Source organism: Amaranthus tricolor, chromosome 7 (genome assembly GCF_026212465.1).
Source record: "Amaranthus tricolor cultivar Red isolate AtriRed21 chromosome 7, ASM2621246v1, whole genome shotgun sequence".
Taxonomy (NCBI): Eukaryota; Viridiplantae; Streptophyta; class Magnoliopsida; order Caryophyllales; family Amaranthaceae; genus Amaranthus; species Amaranthus tricolor.
In genome coordinates, this window is record NC_080053.1 from 27,946,289 (window position 1) to 27,973,512 (window position 27,224).

The 27,224-nt window shown below is 34.4% G+C and overlaps 3 protein-coding genes across 6 annotated transcripts; 2 read left to right on the forward strand and 1 right to left on the reverse strand.

Annotated features, from left to right (window-relative positions):
• Window positions 1–354: 354 nt before the first annotated feature.
• LOC130818172 (mRNA cap guanine-N7 methyltransferase 2) lies at window positions 355–6,771 on the forward strand. Of its 3 annotated transcripts, XM_057684235.1 has the most exons (12): window positions 356–548; window positions 633–711; window positions 788–882; window positions 1,521–1,592; window positions 1,688–1,797; window positions 2,127–2,243; window positions 2,389–2,481; window positions 2,886–2,954; window positions 5,084–5,172; window positions 5,274–5,371; window positions 5,844–5,884; window positions 6,353–6,490. In XM_057684235.1, exons 1-11 carry the CDS (start codon window positions 435–437, stop codon window positions 5,856–5,858), a joined length of 951 nt encoding a protein of 316 aa, XP_057540218.1. In that variant the 5' UTR covers window positions 356–434; the 3' UTR covers window positions 5,859–5,884; window positions 6,353–6,490. The 3 variants fall into 3 exon arrangements, 2 of the variants coding, with proteins under 2 accessions (XP_057540218.1, XP_057540217.1); XR_009043934.1 differs by lacking the exons at window positions 5,844–5,884; window positions 6,353–6,490 and adding an exon at window positions 3,703–4,000 and having other exon boundaries at window positions 355–548; window positions 5,274–5,293; XM_057684234.1 differs by lacking the exon at window positions 5,844–5,884 and having other exon boundaries at window positions 357–548; window positions 6,353–6,771.
• Window positions 6,772–7,347: 576 nt separating this feature from the next.
• Window positions 7,348–14,150, reverse strand: LOC130818171 (probable aspartyl aminopeptidase). The gene is made up of 11 exons (XM_057684233.1): window positions 13,931–14,150; window positions 13,693–13,828; window positions 13,159–13,237; window positions 12,863–13,065; window positions 12,670–12,739; window positions 11,588–11,707; window positions 11,301–11,456; window positions 10,117–10,290; window positions 9,907–9,981; window positions 9,666–9,806; window positions 7,348–7,945 (listed from the first exon to the last, which is right to left on the reverse strand). Exons 1-11 carry the CDS (start codon window positions 14,001–14,003, stop codon window positions 7,724–7,726), a joined length of 1,449 nt encoding a protein of 482 aa, XP_057540216.1. The 5' UTR covers window positions 14,004–14,150; the 3' UTR covers window positions 7,348–7,723.
• A 1,813-nt stretch (window positions 14,151–15,963) lies between these two features.
• On the forward strand, window positions 15,964–26,270 carry LOC130818175 (ribulose-1,5 bisphosphate carboxylase/oxygenase large subunit N-methyltransferase, chloroplastic). 2 transcript variants are annotated; one of them, XM_057684237.1, is made up of 13 exons: window positions 15,964–16,419; window positions 16,531–16,606; window positions 17,552–17,757; window positions 17,879–17,965; window positions 19,927–20,019; window positions 21,176–21,330; window positions 22,022–22,106; window positions 22,454–22,540; window positions 23,174–23,293; window positions 24,395–24,496; window positions 24,585–24,755; window positions 24,839–24,930; window positions 25,879–26,270. In XM_057684237.1, exons 1-11 carry the CDS (start codon window positions 16,072–16,074, stop codon window positions 24,750–24,752), a joined length of 1,527 nt encoding a protein of 508 aa, XP_057540220.1. In that variant the 5' UTR covers window positions 15,964–16,071; the 3' UTR covers window positions 24,753–24,755; window positions 24,839–24,930; window positions 25,879–26,270. The 2 variants fall into 2 exon arrangements, with proteins under 2 accessions (XP_057540220.1, XP_057540221.1); XM_057684238.1 differs by having other exon boundaries at window positions 15,967–16,419; window positions 25,885–26,270.
• Window positions 26,271–27,224: the final 954 nt, after the last annotated feature.

Here is a 27,224-nt window from a genome sequence, read left to right on the forward strand (position 1 = left end):
CTATATTTTCGAGTTATTACCTGTTATTTATTTCATCAATTTTATTTTATTTTATTTTAGTACTACAATTATAACTGAAAAGATGTTTTCTCCATCATAGTAAGAAATACTCGTCAACTTTTTTACTGCATAACAATAAAATTGTAGAAGTAATAATATAATATATTGGGTTAAACCAACTCATCTTGTATGAAACCGTTTCATTACGAGAAGAACTTATATACTTAGCTAATATAATTAACTTATTTTTTCAATCAATCGCTTTACGATTATAAATGACTTTAAAATTAAATATTCATCGGTTAGTTTGATAGACATAATCTATTCATAATTTGTCAACATAAATACTTCAAAATATTTCTTGATTTCCCACAAATTTTCGACTGACCTGAAATATTTTCAGCCCCTTCACATAGTTTTGGGAGTAAGACACCATGACCGGAGGAGCTCCGAAAATGGCTATAATGGAATCCACTCACACTCACCATCGTCTCATCGACTTCGCTAAAACTGCTCTCTTCAAGATCTTTCTCTTTCCTTACGCCACGGTTTCTTTTACCTTTCCTCCATTTCTCTTTTTCTTCGTCTTCTCCTATGGAAAATTTCATTGTGTGCTAGCTGTTTTTTTCCAGGTATGTGAATTATTCTGCGGCCAAGTACCAGACGTTGAGAAATTCGACGAAGCTTTAATCGGTCACTACATTGGCGTTGGTATTTTTTCTATTTCCGAACTGCTTTTTTATTGCATATCCTGATGGATTACTAATTAGGGTTAAATTTTTCAAAGATGTGGAAACTTCTGGAGTAAGCCAAGTTAAAATGGCGTGGGAGAGCCAGCGTAAAGCTTATACGTCAGACTTCTTTGAACTTGATCCCTGCACAGTGATCTTTCTGTCTCTATTTATGCGTTTTTTTCTCTTTTGTTTTCATCAGTTGTGTTTGTATTTTGCTTTACAATTGAGCTAATATTATACTCTCTGGTTTTTATTAGTTGTTATACTGTTTTGTTTTCATCAATTTGTTAGAGTTGAAGTATATAACGTATCATGGGCCTTTACCATGACTTTAGCTTTTGTTTAAGTTGTTCCTTTTGACATCAATGTTTCTTGTTTTCATCGATTTGCATTTAGTCTTCTGATTAAATGTATGCTTTGAATTCTTATACGATCATTTGGCTCGTGTTTACTTGAGTTGCTGGTATTTTGAATGCAATACTTCGGTTTCAGTTAGGTTTGGAATTTTGTTATTTTCAGGACTATTTTTCTATCATTTTTTCAGTCATATTTTTAGTAAATAGTTGTCTTGTTGTCATTTTGCATGAATCACATAGCTTTTATGTTGACTGTTACTTTAAACTCTTCCTCTCTTCTTTTTTTTTTTTTTGCATGACCATCAAATGTAGCATACAGTTACTAGGTCTTTGTGTTGTATGCAATTTTGGAATTAATGATTACAAGTGAATTTTCTTTAATTATAATCGTTTTCTGCGGAGGTTTTCTGATTCTTGGACACCATGACAGGAAAATTTGGAACCACATTTGCTGGACAAGTGCGCCACAGTGGATATTGTGTGCTGCCTGCAGCATTTGCAGGTGGATAAACTGAACCTTGATGTTTCAGGTTTGCTAGCACTCGTTTTTATCATTGTCATTAAATTGCGGCAATGTCTGAAGCTTTTTTTTGGTAGATTTGCTTCAAATCTGAAGAGAGAGCAAGGATCCTTTTACGTAATGTTTCATCTTTGCTCAAACCTGGGGGTTACTTTTTCGGAATTACTCCAGACTCCTCCATGATATGGTATGGATCTGTACTTATTGAGTTTCTCTTTTCTTTCTATGAAGTTTCCTTTTGCTTTGATTTCTATCATGGTGTTAATACCTTTTCATGTGATAAAAATTTGGAATTTCTTATTCTGAAACTTTGATGGATTCTTCTGTTGATATTGAAGCCTGTAGCTTTGACTTTACAATATTGATGATCCTTGGAATTCTTTTTTGTTTAAACAATTTTTGGTTTAATTCTATTATAATTGTTCAAATGTGTTCTTTCATTGCAGTACTTCTATTTTTAACATATCTTATTGAACCTTTGATCACAACTAACTAGATACTTAATCTTAACTACAGGGCAAAATATCAGAAAAATGTTGAAGCATACCATAACAAAGGCGGTGTTACAAAGTCTAATGCTAACTGCATTCGTTCAGAGAGCTACATGATTACTTTTGAAATAGAGGAAGAAAAGTATGCCTAAAAGGCTAAACTTTGATGTTTGTGTTTGCTCATTTATACTAAGATTTGTACAAAAATGGAAAGATACCCTTCTTCAATGCTCATATAAACATTAGTGTGCTCTGCTTTTGACTTCTTTCATTGTTCTAATGAATAGGTTTCCATTATTTGGAAAGAAATACCAACTCAAGTTTGCTAGTGACGTTTCTGGTGAAACTCATTGTTTAGTTCATTTTCCAAGCTTTATCAGGTACGAGATAACATATGGAGATTCTAATTTTCTCACATATATATACTTTGTAATAAATACCCTTACATTATTGATATACTGGGGGCCTGTGGCACCATAATCCAGCACTTCACCTTTTATCTAGTTCTTTCATGACCCCAAATGAAACTTTTGTGGCTAAAAGACATTGCTACAGCTAAATGAAATTTTTTGAAAATCACGAATACTAATTCTCATGTTTGAATGAAAAACGTGCTTGGATTTTTGCTAGCCTTGAGATGCGACTTTTTTTCATATAACAGTTATGCCAAATACAAGTATGGAAGAATACAAATTTAATGTTATTTGGTACAAAATGATAAACTATGAAGGATTTTGTTCTTGTTCTGAAAACCCCAATGCTAATTTTTGTGATATGACTTCAGGTTGGCTAGAGAAGCTGGTCTTGAGTATGTAGAGATTCAGAATTTAACTGAATTTTATGATGATAACAGGTGAGTAAGTTTTGATTCTGTTACATTAAATTTCATATTCATTTTAAGGCCTACGGTACCTGATCATTTCTTGCATACCATGGTCAAGAACGCAAGCATCTATGGCATTCTTGATAGATCAGACAAGAGATCTTGAATAACATATATTGGTGATCCTTTTCATAGAGAGATTGAAAGTGTGATATAGAGACCCGTACTTCCCTTGAATGAAATTCATGGAGTGTCTCTCTCAAGATATCCTTTGTGGTATGACAGGTCAAACTTTCATCACATATTGTGACCCAGGATGAAAAAGTTGGTGTTCTTTCTCATACATTATTGTACGCAAATAGGATGAGGAATTAAACTAAGTAGAGTTTTACGCTGAGAAATGAGAAGTAAATTCATGAAAAGAAACTTCTGCTTCCTGCTTTGAATTTTGGTTGAAGATTTTGGGTTTAGTGTGTGTTGGTGTATCTGACTCCTCGACTCCTCGTGAACTTTAGAACCTCAAGCCATGGTAGATTTTTTTGCAGCTTGATAATCACTTAAGGTCATAAGGGATATCCTTGATCACAACATATATCGTTGAAATTAAGTCAGGACTTAAATCATGTTAGTATCCTCAAGAATAGACCACCCACTTTTGCAGTCAACACAACTGCATTGTAGGCAAAATCAACCACTTTGGGTGACGGATCATCCAAGCCAAAAATTAATTCTTGTATCAAATAGCATTCAAGAACTTGTTTACCTTGTTGACTACCAGGTACCAGCTCTGCCACCTTTTCCTGAAAGGAGTTGTACAATCTGAGGCACCACCAGATCATGTGGAGACCTTCAAGAACGCAGCTTGTGCCTGGTTCTTTTCAACGCTGTCATAAAGTTTCTGAACTTCTAAAAACTTAATGAGGTTCAATGCATCTTTTATAGATTAGTTAGAAAGAGCTGCATGCAAATCACCTCATTGTCCAAAGGCTTGACCTCTTCAAGAATAACCTTTAGCATGCAAATCGCTTGATCGTCCAAACTAACACGAATACAAAAAGAAACTTATCCAGCTTCAGGTAACAGGCATAAACATTGAGAAAACGCGAATTTTAGTTCTTAATATTCCATATTCCATATTCCCTTTTATGTGATCAGGAACACAAAGTGAACATCATTAAGAATAGTTTCATATTGCCAAGTGGCACATTTAGAATTCCCCTGTCTGAAAAATCCATTACCTGTATCTATTATCTCATTTGCCCCTTTTACTTTAAGATAAGCCGCCTCTGGTCCTTAATTTCCAACAGTTGATTCAAAATGCAGTCCCGAAATTTTCAATTTTAACGTAACAGTAATCGAAATCCAAACATGCCAATAAATCCTGAATGACCTCACAGACCATATTAAGTTCCACGAACTATAGATTCAAGAGGATATACCATGCCACATAAATGATACCCAGAATGAAACGGAAGTATTAAGTGGCTATCAACAATTTAGAAAAGATCCACTATAACACTATGGAGTCTTGTGTTGCTAATAATTTAGAAAAAAAGATCCTAACACCAACTAAGCATGAAAAAGATTAGAAAAAAGGAATCAAGCCGTATCTTGATGGAGTTTGATTGTTTAAAGCTATGAACCTCTGCTCACTTGTTAAAAAGTGGCACACGACAAGATATTTGTACAGTTGAATGTTGAAAATAGAAAGATTAGATTTGTGAATTACAACATGATTGGATCTTGATTTTGGAATGATTTTTGTGATGGAGAGGTTAACTCGTGGAAGACCTGGTGGAGTACTGAGGCTTCTTGATCACGAGCGAGTTTAAAAAGCGATCAGTTTTTGATATTTGACCTCCCAAACCCTGCCAAGACGGGAGTTTAGTGACGACGTTGGGCTAATGAAAGACTATGTTTCAATTTTTACAATAATTCTGTATTTACCAATTGGCAAAGCATACTTAAGAATAATGGGTGTGAAATTAGTGAACTAGTTTCTTTTTGGATAGTAATTGACCGATCTGAAGTGTTTGGGTACCATAGGAAATTTTAGTCTGGCCCTCATGATCTTCATGACATAGAGTCGTTGACTTTTCTGTGTTAAATACTTTCTTCAGAACTTAAGTCTTATTTTCTAATAAAATTTTCTTGTACAGAGCACAGCTTGCCAGCTTAATTTTGAAATTCGGTTCAAATCTTATTGACTCTCGTGGAAGACTTCTTCCTCGCTCGTATGATGTGTTAGGTGATGTGTTTGTCTTTCTCTTTTCATATGCATTCAGTTCTGTAAGCCTTTGCATGTCAATTATATTCTTCAGAGCTTTATTCTGTACGATCCCATTCCAGGTTTGTACACAACATTTATCTTCCAAAAGCCTGATCCGGACATGGCTCCTCCTATTACAACTCCCATATTGCCAGATGGACCTCACATATATGATGAGGTGAGTACTATTTTTAACCTTTAAATTGAGGAGCTTATTGAAATTTGATTATAGGGTGCTTTATTCAACAAACATTAAAGATGTCATACTCCTATTATGTTAAAGGAAAAATCAAAAATGAAAAAAATCCCATATTTGGGTGGTCTATTTCTAAAACTCGCAACTTTCCTTCTTTTTTTTTTAAAGTTTTATTACCTTTACACATTTATTCTTTTAAAAGACTTGTACATGAAAGTTACCTAACGTAGCCTTCCTCTCTCCCTTTTCCATGCTATCTCTTTCTTACAGCTATAAACAACCAAGTACCATAAGACATAATATTCATTGATATGTTATGTTGTCTACATTATTCACACCTAGAAGTACCTTGTCGCATGCTTTTTCAAAGTCTATAAAAACCATGTGCAAGTCTCTTTTCTTGCCATAGAGTACTCCATTATTTGTCTCATAAGATGAATTGCTTCCATTGTAGATCTCTTTGGCATAAATCCAAATTGGTTTTCTGATATTGAGGTATATTTCCACAAATGTTTCTCTATCACTTTTTCCCATAACTTTATAGTATGGCTCATGTGTTTTATTCCTCGATAGTTAGAGCAATCTTAAATATCTCTTTTGCTTGTAAATACGCACTAGAGTACTTCTCCAGTCATTGGGCATCTTGTTTGTCCTCCAAATCTTGTTAAATAAATTAGTTAGCTAAGTCATCCCAATCGTCCTTAGGCTTCTCCATACCTCAATCCATGCTCATTAAACCAACTGCACAAATCCATGCTCATCAAACCCTAAAACGGTATCCTCAAGAAGTATTTTTATCTGGGTAAAATTCTTTTCAAGCTTCTATTTGTTCTCTATAATTGATTGGATTTGTTATCGCAATTGTGAGTTTGTTTCTTAACTGAATCGAGTAACATTAGATGCTCTATATATTGAACTTGTACTCGTCTTCGTTTCTTTGGTTGATTGGTTTCCATGCTACAGAGAGACTGGCAAGGGACTACCTGGAGAGACGATGATATGAACGGAACAACAGACCCACCACCTAGTCTTGGTAAGATTAGTGAACAAAAAGGAATTTTGGGTCCTGGCCCTCCCGAACTACGTTTCACCGAGTCTTTCTAGGATCAAGTATGAAGTTCCAGACAAACATAGGGGCTAGAGTTAAGTTTACACTTCTTTTAATTACCATGAAGGTTGGTGAAAGGTGTTTTGTTTGTATAATGTCCATGTAAATATAGCAGTTTGGGTTAGATTTATTTTCAATATTAGGGGATTTTCGAAAGAAAATTTAGGTTTTACATTATTACTTACTACTATTCGATCAAATCTGGTGTATTTTGGTTTTATATTATTACTTTTACAAATTAATATAATCGGGTGACTTTTGAGTCTTATTTGCACAACCTCTGGTTACGATTAGTTGTTGCACACACTTGCATATTTGCATGGTGATTAGTGTTCATCAATTAATTTATTTTACATTGTATTCTTCATGTATAAGAAAATTATAGCCAAGTGGTTTCGTAGTTGTTGCACCGAATACCCATTTAATAATCAATTATAAATGGTGGGAATAAAAATGACTTATAGTGTAAATTTTCAAGATATGCATCATGTCATTCCCATGGTAACAATTTTCCATTACCATCTAATACCACATGTTTAAATGGTAGTGTATGAGAACAAATTTTGTAACGAAAATGAGATTGTTGATGGTGTAACAATGATCATTAAACTTATCTAGAAATATTTCTACCAAAATCACACTAATTTTTTATTATCATTCCCACATTTTAGTACCGATAATGACGATCTTCTTCCCTTTTTTGAGTTAAGCAAATGACAAAGCAAAGATAGTAATGGAGGGTTATCCCTTATGATCATTGGAATGATAATCTTAGGAAAATGGAGAAAGAGTAATTGAGGTAGTTTTTCTAGTAGTTGAAGAAAAATTGACCCCACAAATGGAAAATAGATAGCAATGAAGGGTTATCACAATTCACTAAGTTTATCAAATTTCATACTCGAATGCTAATATCTGTGACTGTGTGCTTCTAGCTGATCAACCCAAGAACAATAGGCACAAATAGACATCAAGACATCAGTTAAGAGCACAATGTTGACGATAACTATTCTATTACATTGATGCCTGAAGCAAGCACGGTTCAAGAAAAGCGCAAAATAACATAGTTTAAACATCAACCATCGGTGCGCTTATTGATCAACGAACTAAGAGAAAACACTGAAGTACTCGAGCATGGAGACTTGAAATTCACCACCAAATCCCAGGGAGCAATCGCCAACCCATCTTATGGAGCAACATAGTACTGTGTTTACCAAGAGGTTGAATTCTTATGCATCAACAATTATCTTTGAGTCGAGCTCGGAGAATTCTGTGAAGAAGACTTTGAAATGCATATAAGCGTGCAGTACATCATCAACAGCACACATTTCTCTAATGCTATGCATTGATAGTTGTGGTGCACCAACATCAACTGTGCGAATTCCTACACCGCTAGCCAGGATGGGACCAATTGTGGAACCGCAAGGCATGTCGTTTCGCGTCACAAAATCCTACAAATACAGAAAGTTGTCACTTCACTTCTATCACAAGAAAATAGTTGATACAATTCAGAGAATTTTTTACCCGAATTGTTTATGAAGAATGACAAAGACCATATGTATTGGTAATAAGTAATAACATACATTACATTACATGCGGAATTCGGGGGTCAATTGTACAAACCTTACTTTCGATGATGATAACGTACATAAAGACTCAAATCCTATCACTTCCATGATATTTCAGCTTATTATTCTTGGTTTATACTTCTTTTACATGATCCACATGAGAATTGGAGTCTTGTTGGGTTGTCCAAATTATGTTAGATATTTCAGATTATTGTTCTTTGTTTAACTTGGCTAATGAAATTAGGAGTTACATTAGGAGATTGTCCTAACCATACTGCAAAAACAAGGCCGCATTACTGAACACTGTGACCGAATATAGGCTGCATTGACTGCAGAATTCGTTTCAAAGGTTCAAAGAGGGAGAATCTTTATGAGGAGTCCAGATGTTGTTTTAACGAGAATTACGTGAGGGATCCCTTTCCAAAACCAAGCCATTATTAGGGTGAGAAATCCCTTAGCATATATCCATTTTTTTGAAGTGTTGTTCAAGTGGCAAATCCTTCATTTACTCATCATTGATAGCGAGTCACTCACCAGTAACAAAAATCAAAGTATTTGGAGGGCAAGAAACAGTGGGCTACATTTAGCAGCCAATTGATCTAATAATTTTCAAGAGTTTTCCTGAGAAAACTGCAGGTTTCTTTTGAGGAACTGATTCAACAAACTTTTGAAAAACTGAAACATAATATTAGTAGGATTCAAGAAGAAAGTCTAGGAGCTGAGCTACCAAGGCAACACCGCAGTGGATAGAACAAGAAATAGTACTGGGTCTAACTTCAATACAGCAAGTCTGTCAAGGGTATGTTTTGGTAATCAACCTGTCACCGGAGCTGAAGTGAGATGAGCCAACATAGCTTGAGAGATGAGGGAGTACCGTTTAAAACTACAACAGCTTCTACCTAGTTCATGTTTACTTAGAACTTAGAAATGGTTGATCATAACTACACTTACTCAAGGCTCATTATGAGCTATCCTCAGAGTTTGAGACTATTCTCAAGCTAAAATAGTTGACACCTAACTTATTTACCAACTAGGTAGTGAGATTCAACAGCCATGAACTAGGTAGAAGCTGTTGTAGTTTTAAACGGTACTCCCTTAATCCCATTTCATTTTGTTAAGTTTTCTTCTTTTGAATGTCATAAAATAGCTGTTGTAGTTTCCATTGTCATAACATAAAGCATATAATGTGCCACTAAAATGGAATAATTCTAATTAGAAGTTTCCTTAACACTTTCCTCATCCAATATGATGAATCAAACAGAGGTCGTATTCAATAAGCTTTGATCTAACCAAATATTTTGAAAGACAAGAATTTAACTGTTTTTTAAAGTTGTCCATATACAACAAAGGGACCAACATCATGACAGTTACCACAATCACTACATTGACGAATTTTATCAGGTTTTAACAAGTAATAACAGCAAGTGAATTTGAAACATGTACATCATACGATAGTAGTTAAGTAGAGTTTAGGGGGTGGGGGGAAGGATAAGAAATCAAAATTTTAGTCATTTTAGGTTCCCAGGACATTAATTAAGTAAGCTACACAAGTCATAAGGATTTTAGCACTCATATAAGCATGGATAGAAAGTTGAGCTCAAACCTGAATAGGAAGTTGGTGTTTATTAGCCATCTCCCTGAAAACAAAAGAGGTTACAGCATTTGTTGCATAACGTTGATTTGCATTATGTTTGATAACCAATCCCCCATGCATTTTGGGCTGGTGATTCTCCTCATGCTTGTCCTGATGAACAATTTGAGGTTTATCATATGAAACTAAAGCTTTATGGGAACCAAATGTATTACATGTAGTGAATATCGAAAGGAAGGATATAGCAGCCCACCGTGTAGTTAGGGTGCAGCGCATGAGCCATATCGGCTGAAACAAGGAAACTTTTCTGCACAACCTTTTCAAGCATCTGAACAATTATTCAATACAAAAAAGATATAAGATGATTTACATTACTGCATACAAAAGCAAAGAAGTGAAACTTGCTAGGCTAACTAAAGAATAAAGAAACTGAAGTATAATTATTTTGAAATTTCATGACCACCTTAACGTTAGAGCAGAAGGCATGGGTGACTCTGGAGATGGCATCTAACATGACAGGAGACCCAGCTCCTTGAGCTGAATTTGATCCAACTTCTTCATGATCAAAAAGTGCCACCATTCTAACACCAACTTCATCATCAAGACTACCCTCATGGGATGTCGCATCTATTAATGCCTGAAAATCAAAAATCATTGGTAAATTGCAAGACAAGACTACATTCACATTTTGTTTCCTCAACCCCATCCAACAAAAACGGGAGCAAAAGTCAGCTTATCTTCATTTAAACATGTCCTACTCGGTACAAATACATTAAGTACTTTTTTAGTGCGAAATTCTCCCTAATTGCATGGACAAGTTGATCCATAACTTAACTATCCCTTCATTCTTTATTTTGAAGTTACCAATCTGCAAAACCCCGTTACACAACTTGTGATTTAAATCATAGAGTAAAAGTCATTATAAGTTGTTATTCTAACATATTAGCCATGATAATCTTTTTTTAATATGTATTAGGTTCTAAAACGTCTATTATAAGCTTTAATTTGAAAGTGTGTTTTAGAAAACTTGAATCAGAAAGATAAAATAGGTTCTTTTTTAAATTAACAATTCACATTGCGATGTTGAAACGAGTTGTAGCACCGCTAGGTGGTGCGTCCGCGATTTAGCAACCATTACCGCATTGGCAACGACATCTGTGATTTTCTTAAAATGGTTGGAACATGAAGGATCCTTTAGATAATGTACATCATTTGGACAGGGAAGCAGAAAGAACAAAGATTTGAGTAAATGATGTAGACTCGCATCCATTGCCCTTAATGTAAGAATTCAATAGGTCATCCTATGTTGAAGATTAAGTGAAGGCATATGGTAATTGGTAGCCTAAAAAAGTTTGTGTTTGTGTGTTTCTAAAATTAGCAAGCTCAAGTATAAGCCACATAATTAGCTGAATTAAATACATAAATACATACACATATAATTGTGTGTGTGTGTGTCAAGCTCCTTTGCTTTATGATTGGGGAACATATTTCCAAGTATAATCATTTTGAAAGAAAAAAATGGATAATGACTAATAAATTTGAAACCATACAGTGTCATATAATGATCAACATGGGACAGACAGTAAGCATGAATTTTATAGTTGATAGTTTATTTTCCATGGAGGTAAGAGAGAGAAAAATCCAAACCTTTAAAGAACAAAATGACATGCACAGATTATCAAGTCTTCCAGAGAAAACAAACTCCTTCAGAGCACCAGCTATAATGCTTGGTTGAGTATCACATGCTTGCAACTCAAAATCACAAATATCATCTGGTTCACAGCCGATTTCCTCTGCTAGTAACTGGTAAATCAAGTCAAAGAAGTGAGCGAACATAAGAAGCATCTATCTCTCTTTCCCTCACATCCATTACATGTTCCTGTCTCAGTTTATTCATCAAAATACTGTTTTTCCAAGAAAGGCAATGCCCAAACCTTCAGCAAAAGAGAATGATGTTTCTGGTTCTTGGTCTTCGAGTCATCATTACATTTTCTTGTCTCAGTTTGAGCGCCATTTGCAACAGAGTCATTTTCATCAACTTTATTGAGCTCTTCCTGTAATTTTATAGAAGAAAACTAGAATTATTTTTTGTAAATGCTCGTCCTAGTCCCTTGCCACCCATTGTCAGATGAAGACATTACATGAGAACAATGCACATGTTCCACAAGAGTTTCAAAAGAATAAAAAGGCCCAAGAGGTGCACAACACTATATTCATTTTATTAAATGGTTACATTGTGCAAGAATCACTATACATATCTTTTCATCTCAGGAATAAAATCTTTTATAAACCCATCTAAGAGAAAAAAACATCTAATGAACCACAAATAATGATAGAAGTACACTTTTAGAATATTTAGATATGTGAATAGAAGTTGTTGACAACAGCATCGATGGTTTTAGTCCTAGACTCAGTACATCCATCATTTGAAAGTCAAACACGCAATCTAATACACTATTTCTCCTGTCCCTTTGAATTGATAAAACTTTCTATTTTCACCCATCCCATTAACTTTGCAAGTTGCAACATTTCCGAATGTCCCCATCACTTTTTTAATTCTCATCCACGCATTTTGTCCCTCTTTTTATAGCATCCATATAGTTCAAATGTCCCACCATTCCTTAATTTCTATGTCATGTTGCAAATTGATGCAAACAGAGGGAGTATATAAGATTCATGTAGCATGAAGATCTTCAAAGATGATGAAAATTTCCTATAACGAATAGAAGCCAAAACCAGGAATCCTCTTTATAACAAGAGCACTGCATGTTCTGCATAAGAATTCAAGCAAAATTTGATAGACGCCTAGTTAGTTTCCTTCATCATCAATTACCAACTAGCACAGATGGCATATATATATCAACTATTAGTTAATCTAGTGAGATAAAACTACCACGCGTAATCACGTTCATTTCTACTTGAAATCTTTCAAGTTAAAATGTACATCATCTAGACATGTGAACCAGATAAACTTCAGAATATATAACAAAGGTCATTAAGTAAGAAGTTGGTCAACCTTAACCGATGTCGCCAAGATGGGAGCAAGATGACTTTGTGTATTTGGCTTAAACCCATCATTGACACCCCTGTTCAAAAAATAGGTAATTGAAATTAGAGACTACCCGATGACTGAAGATAGAAATACCTCATTATGAAAAAAATGGACTTTGAATCCTGACAAAGAATTCAGTGCGTTCATATTATTTCACCTGTCCAAATGAATTGCTAAAGTAGGAATTCGCATAATAGGACTTTGAATCCTGACAAGCCGGTGAGAATAAGAAGTAGAACCATCTATTTGTTGTTTGATCACCACACGTCCAGCCACAGACAAATCCCGGTCAAACCATGTATGCCACAATCCCCCTCCGTATGTTTGGACACCAACCTCCAGATATCCTGCTTTACTTACCTAGCAAAGAAAGTATAATTTTAGTCCAAAAAAACTGCATACATCTCCCCTCCCACTTAGCTCTACTCCATTGAATGTGTGATTACTGATTACCTTTGATACCGGCTTCAATTTCAGGCAAGGACTGTCGGTATGAGCGCCAACTATATGAAATCCATTACCAGCAACATATCTATTTCACATTTGAAACATAAGAACTCCATTCATCCAAGCATCAACACAATGCCAACACCAAAGCCTTGATTCCCAACATATGGGGTCGGCTCCATGAACCAAAATGTACACACTCCTCCAAACGATTCAATTCAGTTAGTAATTGGAATGGTTTTTGATAAGCCTAAGATGAATCCCACATGGGCCTCGACCAAGAATACTATTTAACATTCTAGTACCTGATACAGTTAAGTGGCTCCCACCTAGGCGGGGTTTTATAGTCGGATATTCGCAACCTTACCTTTCTTAGTATAACAAGCGGTTGTTTCCCATTTCTTATTAGCACGGAATTAGTATTTCATTTGCAAAACTTATAAAAACAGATTTAACCCCCTAATAAAAATAATTTAAATGGGCATATAAACCATACAAAATATAAATCAATAATTATAAAACAAGGGTTTAAAAGCATACTTTTTACCAATCGCAAAAGCAACAATGGTAGAATAATTCCTAGTGAAGAAATACTTTTTCCCAGCTTCCAAACTCCAATCTTGTCTCTCAGAAAGCTGTTCATACCCAGATTCCTTCAAACGTCTCTTAGCTTCATCTAAGATTAATTAATAAATAAATGAACATCATGTAATTACAAAAGAAAATCAAATCAAAAAATAAAATTCGAAAATAAGGCAATGAATCAAAAGATTAGTACCAACGGCATGGAAAGCAGTTGGAGAAGCATTCAAAAAATTAATGAGATCGGAAGCAACTGAGCTAGCATCCATGTTAATGGTTATCTGTTCTCACTCCTCGGCGTTTTCGCACGATTCTTTATGTTTTCTTGTGTTACCTTAATCAAGTGCTCTACCACTTTTATTTTAGAAAATTTGAATGCTAACTTCGAGTTGGTCTTGTATTGATTTAGTGGGTATGAGTGTGAGTTATTGGATAAAAGAAAATTTGTATGGAATATCGAGTTGGTCTTATATTGATTTAGTGGGTACGAGTGTGAGTTATTGGACTCGAGAAAATTGGAATAGAATATCGAGTTGGTTTTGCATCGATTTAACATGCACGAGTGTGAATTAGTGGATTGGAGAAAATTTGTATGGAATATCGAGTTGGTCTTGCATCGATTTAGCGAGCACGAGCGTGAGTTAGTGGACTGGAGTGCTAACCTATAAGTGTAGGTCTGTAGGTTACAAAAGAGGTTTTGAGAAATCATGCACTAAATTTATATTTGAGTTATTTATTGATTGACGACAAAATGATACTCTTTACTTTTGAATAATGTTAAAAACTAAATGAATATTTGAGTTGTGGACATTTTTATATTCAAATTTTTAAAATTATTAGAGTTGGCCTTTTTCATTATATACTTAAGTACTTGATGTTGTTTGGTTGTAGTTTTTGTTTGGTTAGGTAAAAGTATTGAGTGAGTTGTTAGCTAGTAAGTTAACTACTGCATAAGCTAGTTGCTAGTTGTTGTATGTTGGTTGTTTATTATAAACAAAGAGTGGTATTTTCATTATACACTTAGGTACTTTGAAATTAGCACTAGATTAAGTCTAAAGTATAAAATTTTATCCCTAATATCACCAAGAACAGCGGTATGATAATAGTTGATGATGCAAATTACTCTATCAATGAAAATGACAATGCATATAGGAAATAAAATGCAATAAAGAACAAAGACAAAGATTTATAAGGTTCACTTTACTTAGGCTACGTCTTTAGTTGTGTGTATCTTCTTTGACTAGTATTAAAACAATGGAGTTCAGAGAACTCTTACAATGAAGGAATTATACTAGAGAATAAGAGAATAGTAGGCTATGTGATTAAACTCAAGGGTTAGAATGATTACTTACAATAAGTGTATAAGCCTCCAATTTATGCTAAAACTAGTGATATAAACATTGGAACAAGAAAAGCCACCGGAATACAAAGGACTAACAACCACATAACACCAAATTAACACAAACATAACCCAATGCTGATGAGGTGCTTGTTCGAGCACTAGACTTGCCCGTTCAAGCACCTCACTGTTTTGCTTCAGCCGAATGCTCATTTTAGCACTAATAATGCTCATTTTAGCACTAATAATGCTCGTTCTAGCACTTTGATTTTTTATTAATTGGATGTCTCTAATCTACTGCCTCGTTTAATAAAAGGACTTATCTTTTAATGTCGTGTTTGAGCACTTCGAGCACCAGCTGACTCTTGCTCTTCCCATTTAAGGCTCTTCATCACGACATCTTCAATGCTACCATTCGACTATGATGCATTAACATATATTATTAAAAACTCTTCATGGTGCACTAAGTCACCATAATTCCAACATAGTTGTATAAAATTTTTATTTTCCATGTGAATTTTTAAAGACTATATCACAACAGCGGCGTCATATCGATAACAATGTCAACAAGTTTAGCATCAACGAATTCATTAGCCCAATCTTAAAACAACGCTATAAATATTATGATTTTACAGTTTAACGAATTTAATTTTAAATTTGAGTAAAAAATACTTATTGTGAAAATGCAATTTTATTTTTTTATTTTTTTAAAAGAATGCAATTTTAGACTAGCTTTTATATGTTGTATTTTTATTAGACTATCTTTTATAGTAGTATTGATTTATAAATGAAACATTAATTTTTAAACATTATTATAGAAAAAAATAAAGATATTTTGGGCAGAAATTGACAAAATTGAAATATTATTAGTTCCTCGTTTGGACATTGTCAACCAATGTTCTCTCTTTGTATGGTCTCCTCCTTATCTATTCTTCTTCAGTCACTGATATCAGTTCATTAATCACAATTCTCCATTTCCAAAACCCTAAATTTCCGCCATGGAAGCTTCTTGTTCCTTACAAGTATACTACCAAGTCTCTTCACTTTCTCCAATTCCATCTTCATCACGCTTTCTTACTTCCCTTTCTCGAATTTCGATTAACTCTCCAAAATTCAATTTGACTTCTTCATTCAAGAATCGATGTTCAGTTTCGCGCAGTCCTGACATTTTGGTTGCTGAATCTTCTGAAGAAAATGGGAGTGTTTCGGAGGAGAGAGAAATTGATTTGAAATCTTGGATGCATGCTAATGGTTTACCTCCTTGTAAAGTTATTCTTAAAGAAAGGCCTTCGCATAATTTTAGTCATAAGCCTATTCATTATGTTGCCGCTAGTGAGGATCTTCAGGTATTTTTCGTCTTCTCTTCTGGGTTTTATTTCTTTTTCCGCCATTGATGAGTTTTATTTTCTTTTTTGTATTGCTATTTTTTACTTGTGTTGATGAATCATAAATGGTAGGCTGGTGATGTTGCATTTTCGGTTCCTAATTCATTGGTTGTCACACTCGAGAAGGTTTTGGGTAACGAGACTGTAGGTAAGCTAACGGAATCCCTATCCTTAGCTGTTTACTCAATTTAATTAACTTGTTACATTTACAATTTTATTAGTTACTACTCTTGCAATTGCATAGTGTAGTCATAGTCAATATCATTAAGCAATGTTGTTTTTTGTTAGAAGAAAGAGTATACTGAAGTGATATCTTGTTTGATCCATTATATCCACTGTTTACTTCCATTTAACTAATATTTTCCCATATGTTTTGTTCACACATGCCAATGCACTATGTCACTCCTTAATATATATAATTGTGAATAATAAATTTTTTTAAAATTGATATTAATAAAATTTATATTGCGGCTATTCAATATGTTTGAACTTATGGATCAATTATAAAGTAAAAGTCAATGATTGATGAAATAGTGCCATAAACAACTAAGTTGTTAGTGAAATGGAGTTTACTTTTTAATTATGCACAAGATTCCGGGTCAAGATAGTGTATTAATTAGCGTGAAATGAAGAAGTGTAACAACTTAAACTTCAGTTTGTTGGTACATGATAGATTAAACTTTTAAGGAAATGGTACTTCAGTTTGCCATAAAGACAGGAGAAAGTATCACAAGCTTATCTCTGATGTACTAGCGTTGGTCTTTCATGGTACATGATGTATTATTATTGTCTACAATTTCCCGAGGAAGTTTCTTTTAAGGAAATAGTACTTCAGTTTGTGTATAAGTTTCACTGATTCATTAAACTCCAGTTTGCCTTTTTGCTAGTCGTCATTATAACAGTCTTATAAAGTGTTATTTGTTTTTGTTCAATCTGATGCTTCGACAATATATGCAAGTAAATTTTTGCTGTTAAGGTTTTTGAACTACTTGGTGTGCTGTCATTATTTGCTAATAGGCACACACCTTTGTTATGGCAATGCGGATGACCGGACTGACTCTAACTTTCTTCAGCTTCTTGAATTCACATGCAGCGGAGCTTTTGGCATCGAACAAATTATCAGAGTTGGCTTGTTTGGCTTTATATTTGATGTATGAAAAAAAGCAGGGAAAAAAATCTTTTTGGTATCCATATATCAAAGAGCTTGATCGGCAAAGAGGTAGGGGACAACTTGCCGTGGAGTCTCCTCTTTTGTGGTCAGAGAATGAACTCTCCTATCTTGCTGGAAGCCCTGTTCTGGTATTCTTTTCACTTTCTTTTGGATGTATAAACCCAATGTTACATGTTTTATGATAAATTCTGGTAGATGATATTTTCTTTTCATCTTTTGGTGATTGGAAATGTTGTTTGATGGTTGTAGGCTGATATTGAGCAAAGGGCTGAAGGAATCAGAAAAGAGTATGGTGAGCTCGACACAGTGTGGTTTATGGCTGGATCCCTTTTTCAGGTGACGTTATCTATTTTTGGGAAGTAGTCACCAACACTACATTTTAGTGGATATAGAAACTATTTTATGGAGGTGAAAATTATGTTGAAAAAGTGCACTGTGTCATAGCACATGAGACTTCATACTTCAAGTCGCTTTAGACTTGAGGTCAAAATTTGGTATTTTGCTTCCTTTTGCATTTATCTATTGACACACAAGTGTGTGTTGCTATGATGTGATGGACAAACTATTTATAGAGGGTGAAGTATGATATTTTTTCAATTATTTGTGCATCATTTCCTACGTTTTTTTAATCCAAATAGTAGTAGACATTTAGCTTTGGAGGTCAAAGGCTGTCAAATGTGACCATTATTTTCTCCGCTAATATATTCATTACATCAAAGAATCTGTGCGAAACTCTAAATGATAAGTACTTTCTTAGTTAAACTCTGTCAATTATGCGGGTTTGGGCTTTTGGGTAGTTCGTGTTCAGGTTCAAGTAATTTTAAATTGAATTGCATTAATAGCACTTGAACTCTAGTGCTTGTGTTGGATTGACCATGGTGTAGCCGAGTAAGTTAACTTATTCAATTCCATTGCAAATCATTACTTATTATGTGTCTATTCATGAAGATAACTTACATATAGAACACGTTATCAAGTTGCAATTAAGTTAGATGGTTGTGTGGTTCACTTGGCAAGAAGGGGAATATAAAAAATGGAAAAAAAGCTAAGAATTTTTTTGAGTTTGGTTCAAAAACAATTGTCTTTTATTGTTTGGCAAGAAAACTCTAATCCAAAACCTTTTTGGTCTTGCGTGCCAGTCATTACAACCTCCTTTTCCTCCATTACTGCTACCACTTAACGCACCAATGCTGCAGCCTCATTTGTTATCTATTTTGACCACCACCACCCTGCAATTTCCATCTCATCAATCTCAATCATGGTGGTTGAGATTTAACAGATACTCTCGTTTGATTGCTCCGTAGTTGTTTTTTAAAAATCTCCTGTTGGATGCCTTTTAATGCAGGTGGAATTGCATGGTATTGTCATTTCAGGTGAAAATTAGTTTAAAGAGGGTGAGAGACATGGAGGGTTTTGCAGTTTTGGGTTCTGGGGAAGTGACTACTCTTCGGATTTTAGAATTATTTGGCTGTTGGGTTTTTTGGTGGATTCTGCAATCGCATTGCAGTGGATGTGTGGTTGTGATTGTTGGATGGAAGGATGTTGAAGGGCTTGAGATGATGCTTCTTCGAGTTATTTGATCCATGGATTTAAGGTTTTTGATTGGCTTTTTTTTTTTTTTTTTTTTTTTTTTTTTTTCTGATTCCTTCTCACTCTCTGCACCCTTGACAAAATTTTTTATCGAATATAGTTTAGATTAGTGTTGGCGCAAAAAGTTGTAGTTTGTGAATTATAACTTTTCAAGTACGAAGGAAGTTTTTAATTATCTCGTTATTGTTGAAATATGAAGTGATAGTCTTTCATAAAAAGTATTTCATAAGCTAGTACTCTGTAAGTATATAGCAGTATGGGAAAATGTATGAGCCAACAATTTTAGTGGTAGAGTTAGGATGAATTATACTTTTATTACTGCACTGAAGCAAGTAGATAGCAATATGGGATAATATATATGCCGACAATATGATGAATGGACCGCTTGAGTGGTTGAATGTTTGAGGATTTGGATCAACAAAACTCAGCTTTGCATTAATTGAAAGAACTTATTGCTAATATGAAGCTTCACTAAGCTTATTTTGCTAAAATAGTAAAGCGAAGTTTGAAACCCCAATATTGATGATCACTTAAAATGGACAATGGTCAAAGTTAGCTATGTTTATCTATGCTTCTTTAGACGGAGAAAACAACATATTTGACTTTGTTTCTCTCAATTCTCTAGTCTCTCCTTGACTTCTCAATTAATTGAGATGATCCTTTTTCTCTTGATATTTATAAGATTTTACTTGGCTGGCATTTTACAGCAATATCCATATGATATTCCCACTGAAGCATTTCCTTTTGAGATCTTCAAGCAAGCTTTTGTTGCTGTTCAGTCCTGTGTGGTGCATTTACAGGTAAATATGGTATTATTACTTATCACATTCAATGTCTGGTGTGCCATGGGCATGTTAGCCTTTCTTGAAAATTTTGGAGCTCAAGGAATCTGAATTGGATCTTTTATATGATTGTTGTGAATTTTCTAGGGGATTTTTATTGTTATTTGAGAGGAAACTTTGCTCTGATGCAATGGTTTCATTTCTCACCTTCTAGTCCCTTTTACGTTATCAGAATACTCAGAATCTGGGTCAATAATGGCTTTGTGTTAACATAATTGTAGGATGGAGTTTTTTTTTTTTGTTTGGAAATTAATTACTTAATTTTTTCTGAACAATGATTTTGCAAGGATTATTATTATTTTTTTGATGTCCTGCTAATTAGGACTTCTTACTAAGAGTCATATTGCAAAAATACGGTTTCAGTTACGGCCGTGAAATGGATTTAAAGGTCACTGCTGATGAGTTCACCATCCGGTCTATATTTCAGTTCCTGTAAGCTCAAAAAACATTACAATACGGTCACAAATACGGTGATGTGGCCTTGTTTTTGCGCTTTGGCGAATTTGCGGAGTAACTCTCAAGTTATGTACCTTTAGGTACCCCATGTGCTTATCCCAACTTCAGTGTTATTATATTTGTGGCTCAATTAGTAAACCGATTGCCACTGCTATCATATTTTTGGTGGATGTTATACTGGTTTGTACAAATACAACAAAAGGCACAATGAAGAGTTAAACCGAAAAACTCTATCTTAATTCAGGTATAGATGAGAGAATTTATGTATTCCCATGGATGTGGCTTTTCAGAGTTGGAGAAGTTACTGCTTTATGATATTGATTGATTGAAGTTCATTTTTTGGTCAAATTTTTCTGTTTGAATTCTGTTACTTTCTTTAGATTTTTTGTAAAACTAGGGTTCACTGCAAAATGTGTGTTTTGCAGGGTTTCTATGAGGAACTAATGTTCCTAACCATATGCTTTAGCCTTATTTTAATTTTATTAGCATGCTAATATTCCCTTCCAAGCTATGTGTGAATTTGAGTGTCCAGTAAAGGCACTTTTCTCTTACTATTTTACTCCAGCCTCAAATGTTGATTATGTTACTTGGCATGCCATGTTGTACATTAACACTTAAATGGATATAGCCTGAAATCTTTTATCACATTTTCAACCAGGGAGTGAGCTTAGCGCGCAGATTTGCTTTGGTACCCTTAGGTCCCCCGTTGCTAGCTTATAAGAGTACTTGCAAGGCAATGTTAACTGCTGTAGATGATGCTGTGCAATTTGTGGTTGATCGGCCATACAAGGCTGGAGAACCAATTGTGGTCTGGTAAAATTATGCATTATTATGTTTCTTTTGAAATAATAACTTGCCTTTATGTAATATTTGTATTTTGTTGACCTGTTAGTTTTTCTCTGTGGAGTTATGTTTTATATTTATTTAAAAATTATAATTAGCACCCTGTTATTTTTACGCCGAAGCACATAACACCGTGGTATTTGATAACACAATTTGTCTTGATTAAATGGATTTCAATGCACCATGGCTGATGGAACCTGCTTTGTAACTGGACATTGGGAAAGGAGCCAGTTAAGGGCAGTCCTATAGCCATGTTACCCATTGTGCTAATCGTATATTTCTAATGTCAATTTGTTTCAAATGTTCAGTTGTTCATATGCCAGAAGTTTCCTAGGAGTGTTTTTGGTTGGATTCACTAAACTATGTATCCCTATTTCATTGTAACTTTTATTGGGCATCATGACTGGATGAATTAGAATCGGTGATAATGATGTATAGCTAGTATAGTTTTTATTTTGTTGATTCTTATGCAGACAGCCTGCTCTTGCTCAATGTTTGTAGTGTCCCCTTTGCTGGGATAAGTAATTGGGAACTTAGAAGAAAAATCCCAGATTGTCAACTTTTTCTGTTTTCTTTTCCTTGTTTTACCACTTTGTATGTCATTCGTTCTCTAGCCACTACATTATGTACATTATAGTTTTGGTATGGCTGACATATACAGGTGTGGGCCACAACCAAATTCAAAGCTACTCATAAATTATGGTTTTGTCGACGAGGATAATCCTTATGACCGTATTGTAGTTGAGGTAAAATGAAGTTACTTTAATTATTTTACTATAGGTCTTAACGTTGATCTATCCTTATCAGAAATGTTACATCTTCATTTCTTTCGGACCTAATGTATATTTTGTATGCTCTGATTTGTAAACAAGGAATCAAGGATATATGTATATATATGTGTGTGTATCATGTCATTATGGGTTTCTTTTTTAAAAAGACAAGTCTGATAAAGATTTTCTCAAGTACTTAATTTTTTGTGTGATCACAATTGCTTCCTGATCCTGAAGTATTTGTGTACTGTTTAGCTGGTTTTTGAATATGTGGACTCACTTTTCACTTGTCATAGCTGATTTAGGAGTATTTTGATTGATAGGCTGCTCTCAACACAGATGATCCACAGTATCAGGAGAAGAGGATGGTTGCCCAACGTAATGGAAAACTGTCTCAGCAAACTTTTCAAGTATGGACTCAATCTTGTTCCCAGTTAATTTAAAACACACCTGGAGGCTGGAAGTTATGATGACCTTTGATGGCCCATAATTTAAAACCCATCACACTAGAATTATGACCTGAATTTAACTCGATTTGTGTTATGTGTCAAGTTATACAAGTACGTAATTACTAATCTCACCTAGATGTTGTGATGCCCAATTCAATTTAAGTCCTTTTTTTACAAGTACCTAATTACTTTTATCAGATATAAGTATATGACCTCGAATTTTGGGATAATTAACAAAGTTTTTTCATAACCTCATTCTTCAAAAATGCTAAGATTTTGATTATCTCTTTTAATCTTTAAAAAATGTTCATTTTAGGTTAATGTTTCAATTTGTAAATTGACTCATGAATACGACCATTCAAAAAATAATGTGAATGAAATCGGATCTTGACCCTATAAGACATGAGGCTTGAGCTCACTTAAAATCTAAAAAAACTACCTCTGATCATTTCAATTTCATTCCACATGGGGAGTTATTTGACCTGCAATAACCTTAGCCCTGCCTTAAAAACTACAGAAATGGCATGACTAATGTTCTGCCTGATTGCCACATTTACTGAATATAGGTCTGTTATTCCTCTTCTCATATGGCAGGTGCGTGTGGGAAAAGAAAAAGAAGCAGTGGCGGAAATGCTTCCGTATTTGCGACTTGGTTATGTTTCAGATCCTGCTGATATGCACTCCGTTATTACTTCACAAGGTCCTGTCTGTCCTGTAAGTTCACTATCTTGTTATGATGTGCTTATGCTGGTATCAGTGGCAGCTTCTAGTTTTTGAGACATTTGCATCATAATTTATTTCTACTTGTCTATTGGTGGTAGAATAGTTGTGATGTACAATTATTGATTTATGTGTTTAGTTTTGTTTAGGACAAAGAATATTACTCCCTTCGTCCCTATGAGAATGCACCCAAGTATTTTGGGTGAAATTTATTGGAAAGTGAATTTTGAGTTGGAGAATAAGAAAAAAACAAGTGGATGATAAAAATAAGTGGTAAGATGGAGAGAGATAATAAGTTTGTGGATGAGATTTAAAAATAGAAAGTGGGGCAATTGCCAAAAAGGGTAAGAGCGCAAAATGAGTGGGACAAACTAAAATAGAAAGAGATGCAAATTGTGAGGGACAGGGGGAGTATTTATGTTGAGACTCCCTTTCATATTTGCTTGTATTCATGAGTGTTTGTTGTTGCATAATCCGGGAAGAGCTTCTTGTTAATTTTTCAATCTTTTGTTCTGCTTTTTGAAATGCATCAAAATGTGTCTTAATTTGCTGTGCTCTATAAAAGTGCAATCGTAATTGGAGAATATATGTTGGTCTACTCTAAATGGGCTGAGATTATAAAGTTTAAGTATCATATCTAGATCTTATAATCCATTATTAAGGTGATGGGTGAACAAGGATTTTGATTAAAACATGGCAGAAGTCGATTTGTTTTTTGCATTGATATTTGCCTTGCGTGCTTTTGCCGTTTTACTTCCTCCATTGTTTAAGTGCACAATTTGGTTTGGGAAAGTAAAATAGGGATTGACGAGAGTGTGTAAGTGCATCAAAATTCCCAAGTGAAAGGGAGAGGATGGTCCCCTTGTGGGTAGGTGCAGTGTGAACATTGGTAAGCTAGTGAGTTGTGATTCGTCTATTATTCTTGAAGTGTTCATGAAAAATAGTGCACTAAATTAAAATTTCCCCATAAAAAAAGGGGCACTTTAAATTATAGAGAAAGTAAATAGCAGAAAAAGGTTTAAAGAATGAAAATATAATTATTTAATAGCCAATCATTGAATGTATTTATTTATCTTGCGAATTTTGGTGTTGAAGGTGAGTTCGTGCACCGAAAGAGCTGTTTTGGATCAGCTTTTGGATTATTTCAAGGAAAGACTTTCCTATTACCCTACTACATTAGTCGAGGACAATTATTTGGTACTTGCTATTCCTATCAAGCTTGTCTTTACTATATTCTTAATTGCTTTACCAGGATTCTTAGTATGACAAGGTTAAATCAATTTAGTTGGCAGATCAAGATCTGAGTCCCAGAAAACGAGTTGCTACTCAGCTTGTTAGGATGGAAAAGAAAATACTGCAAACATGCTTGCAAGCGACTGTGGACCTAATAGACCAGTTGCCTGATCACATTGTCTCTCCATGCCCCGCTCCATATGCCCCTTCTTTAAAGTGAAAGGTATCGGTTACAAATCATCGGTATTCAGAATTTGTATACATTCACTTATACTAATATTTGTGTTGTCTAATTGTTACTCTAAGGATCATGCGCCATCTAGAAGATTTCTTTGGTGGGTATGAGAGACAGAGTTTCCTTGTACATGGTGGTGTCGATCAATGGAAACAAATGTCAGGTTAGTGCATATATCTTCACAATATTACGAAGGTTAGATCATCATGCATTTGGCGCTCTTTGACAATCTTATTAAAAAAAAAAAAGAATTTTATGTATTTTTGCTTGACTGTAAATGAATTTGTTGAACAATATCTCTAATTTTTTGCAAATGTGGACATCCTCACCATTTCTCTTTTTGATGTTAAACACATCCTCTTTTTTCGAAATTGGTTGACATAATTGCTGGTTGTGGATTTGATTAATTCAAGTAGCACATGTAACTCTTTCTCCCCTTTCATTTGGGGGAGGAGAGAGAGAGGGTGGGAGATATTAGATACTCTCTGTGTCCCCCTGAGTTTGTTATTCCCTTTGTCTAATTTAATTTGCACCCAATTTGTATTCAGGGTTATCCCACAACCCTTTCCTATTTTGGTAATGATCTCCACAATTATCTTTTAATCACATCCAGAAATCCATGCTCTTATTATCTCATCTACTTATTTCTTCAGCCTACTTGTTATTTGTCTTGTATTCCCCAACTACAAATTAATAATTACACCTTTGTTAAGAGGTGCAAATTTAATAGGATGGAAGAAACACAATTTATACTTATCCGTTCCCTTCCTTTGCTACATTTCTTTTTATGGAAATGATCCCTATCACTTAATTCTTTGTTAACACCAACAAGGGTAAAGTTTCATACCGACCCCATCAAACCTCATCTTGGTGTGAGCCACAGCCACCTAATGATATTAGGGTAATAGAATGGAATATTACGACTCTTTTGTACCTTTATTTCCCTTGACAAAGTTTTCTATGAGAGCATTTTATATTTTCATAATATCTGTTTCCCGATTATGCTAACGTTATTAAAAAGTTTCAGAAAGCTGATTGCTCCTTACATTTCTACAATTCACACTATCATTTATTTCCTTGAACCATAAATTTGAAACGCGGGTCGCTGTAGGTGCAGGTGGATCGAAGATCAAGTATCGTAGGTATTACATAAAGATCGAGAGTAAATATGCATCCAAGTGAAGTGGATGTTGTGAAGTCTCAAGAAATCTCTTCCAAGTTAGGGTTTGCTTCATTTCTGTTTTTCAGCACATATCATGTAGCATACTGCTGATATTGAGGACATAATGATTTATGGGTATTTCTTTCCTTGTTTCCTGGTGTTCATAGATTTCACAGGGTCCCTTTAGAAAGAGGGTATTTTCAGTTTGTCAAATTAAAAATAAATGTATTTTTGACTTTTTTGTTGTTTAATTTGTCTTTAAAGTTGGTTGAAATTAAACTTTTTGTAGGTACAAAAAGAAAGTTGCGAATATTTAATATTCAAAATATGAGTTGGTTCAACATGGATTTAGTGCATTAATATTAAATTACGAATGGAAGATTAAGCATAGGTGTATACTAAAAATATTGTGGATTAAGTTCATTTTAGACTTAGACTCAAAATATAGACTAATCCATAACTTATTCTAGATGAAGTATGAAGCAACTTGTGAACAATGCTCTTCCAAGGGCTTAGTGAGCATGTGTTCGGTTGGCGCACAAATGGCACGGATACAATGTGCATGTGGCTCGACACAACACTCTAAGCGGGCTTCAAGCATGTTGTGGACACTAATTTTGGAAAATAGCTAGGCTTGGGTATGGCGTATGACACAAAATATCGTTGAGACGACTTGTTAGGCTTGTCACATGACTTTTGGAATGGCTCACTCCAACTACTCAATTTCCGACACATGATGTTGAATTGCACCTTGGCCCAAGCGCATTCAAAAATTTTCGACCTTTGCTCGATTACCCTACTTTTGGTTTTTTTTTCCTTGGCCAAATTCAACTAAACCATGTTCTTGGTCTCATCACAAATCACAATCTTGAAAAAAAACACCATCCGTTGTTTTTTCAATAGCCATATTTCACTCAACAATCTCTCACATAAATAAAAAAGGAAAAATATAACTACTAATAATAAATATGATATTATACTTTTAACTCATCACCAATTGCGACGATTATTGTAGTTTCATTTTAGTTGGTTGTGAAATTTTGTGAAAAAAAGTTTTCAATATTAGATATTTTTCTCTATTCAATTTATTACAATACAAAAAAAATTAACATGAAACTTATTTAAAAGAACCGTAATAAAATTTCAAGAGATCGATATACTAACAGTTTAGACTACAAAAGTTAAAGATATATAACAACAATTACGAGAGCTTTAAAATTAACAAGAAAATGCTAGATCATTATCGACATCATACTCAATATATTCCGTTTATAGAAATATAGGAAGAGACAACT

What these genes read in the sequence shown, in the direction of transcription:
- LOC130818172 (XM_057684234.1), top strand. Translation starts at nt 435, where the DNA reads ATGACCGGAGGAGCTCCGAAAATGGCTATAATGGAATCCACTCACACT. An exon ending in CGGTCACTACATTGGCGTTG is followed by an intron (nt 712 to 787) that starts GTATTTTTTCTA and finishes AATTTTTCAAAG; the next exon opens with ATGTGGAAACTTCTGGAGTA. An exon ending in TTGAACTTGATCCCTGCACA is followed by an intron (nt 883 to 1,520) that starts GTGATCTTTCTG and finishes ACACCATGACAG; the next exon opens with GAAAATTTGGAACCACATTT.
- LOC130818171 (XM_057684233.1), bottom strand. Translation starts at nt 14,003, where the DNA reads ATGGATGCTAGCTCAGTTGCTTCCGATCTCATTAATTTTTTGAATGCT. An exon ending in AACTGCTTTCCATGCCGTTG is followed by an intron (nt 13,829 to 13,930) that starts GTACTAATCTTT and finishes AATTAATCTTAG; the next exon opens with ATGAAGCTAAGAGACGTTTG. An exon ending in CGCTGCACCCTAACTACACG is followed by an intron (nt 9,807 to 9,906) that starts GTGGGCTGCTAT and finishes ATTGTTCATCAG; the next exon opens with GACAAGCATGAGGAGAATCA.
- LOC130818175 (XM_057684237.1), top strand. Translation starts at nt 16,072, where the DNA reads ATGGAAGCTTCTTGTTCCTTACAAGTATACTACCAAGTCTCTTCACTT. An exon ending in TGTCTCAGCAAACTTTTCAA is followed by an intron (nt 22,541 to 23,173) that starts GTATGGACTCAA and finishes CTCATATGGCAG; the next exon opens with GTGCGTGTGGGAAAAGAAAA. An exon ending in CACAAGGTCCTGTCTGTCCT is followed by an intron (nt 23,294 to 24,394) that starts GTAAGTTCACTA and finishes TTGGTGTTGAAG; the next exon opens with GTGAGTTCGTGCACCGAAAG.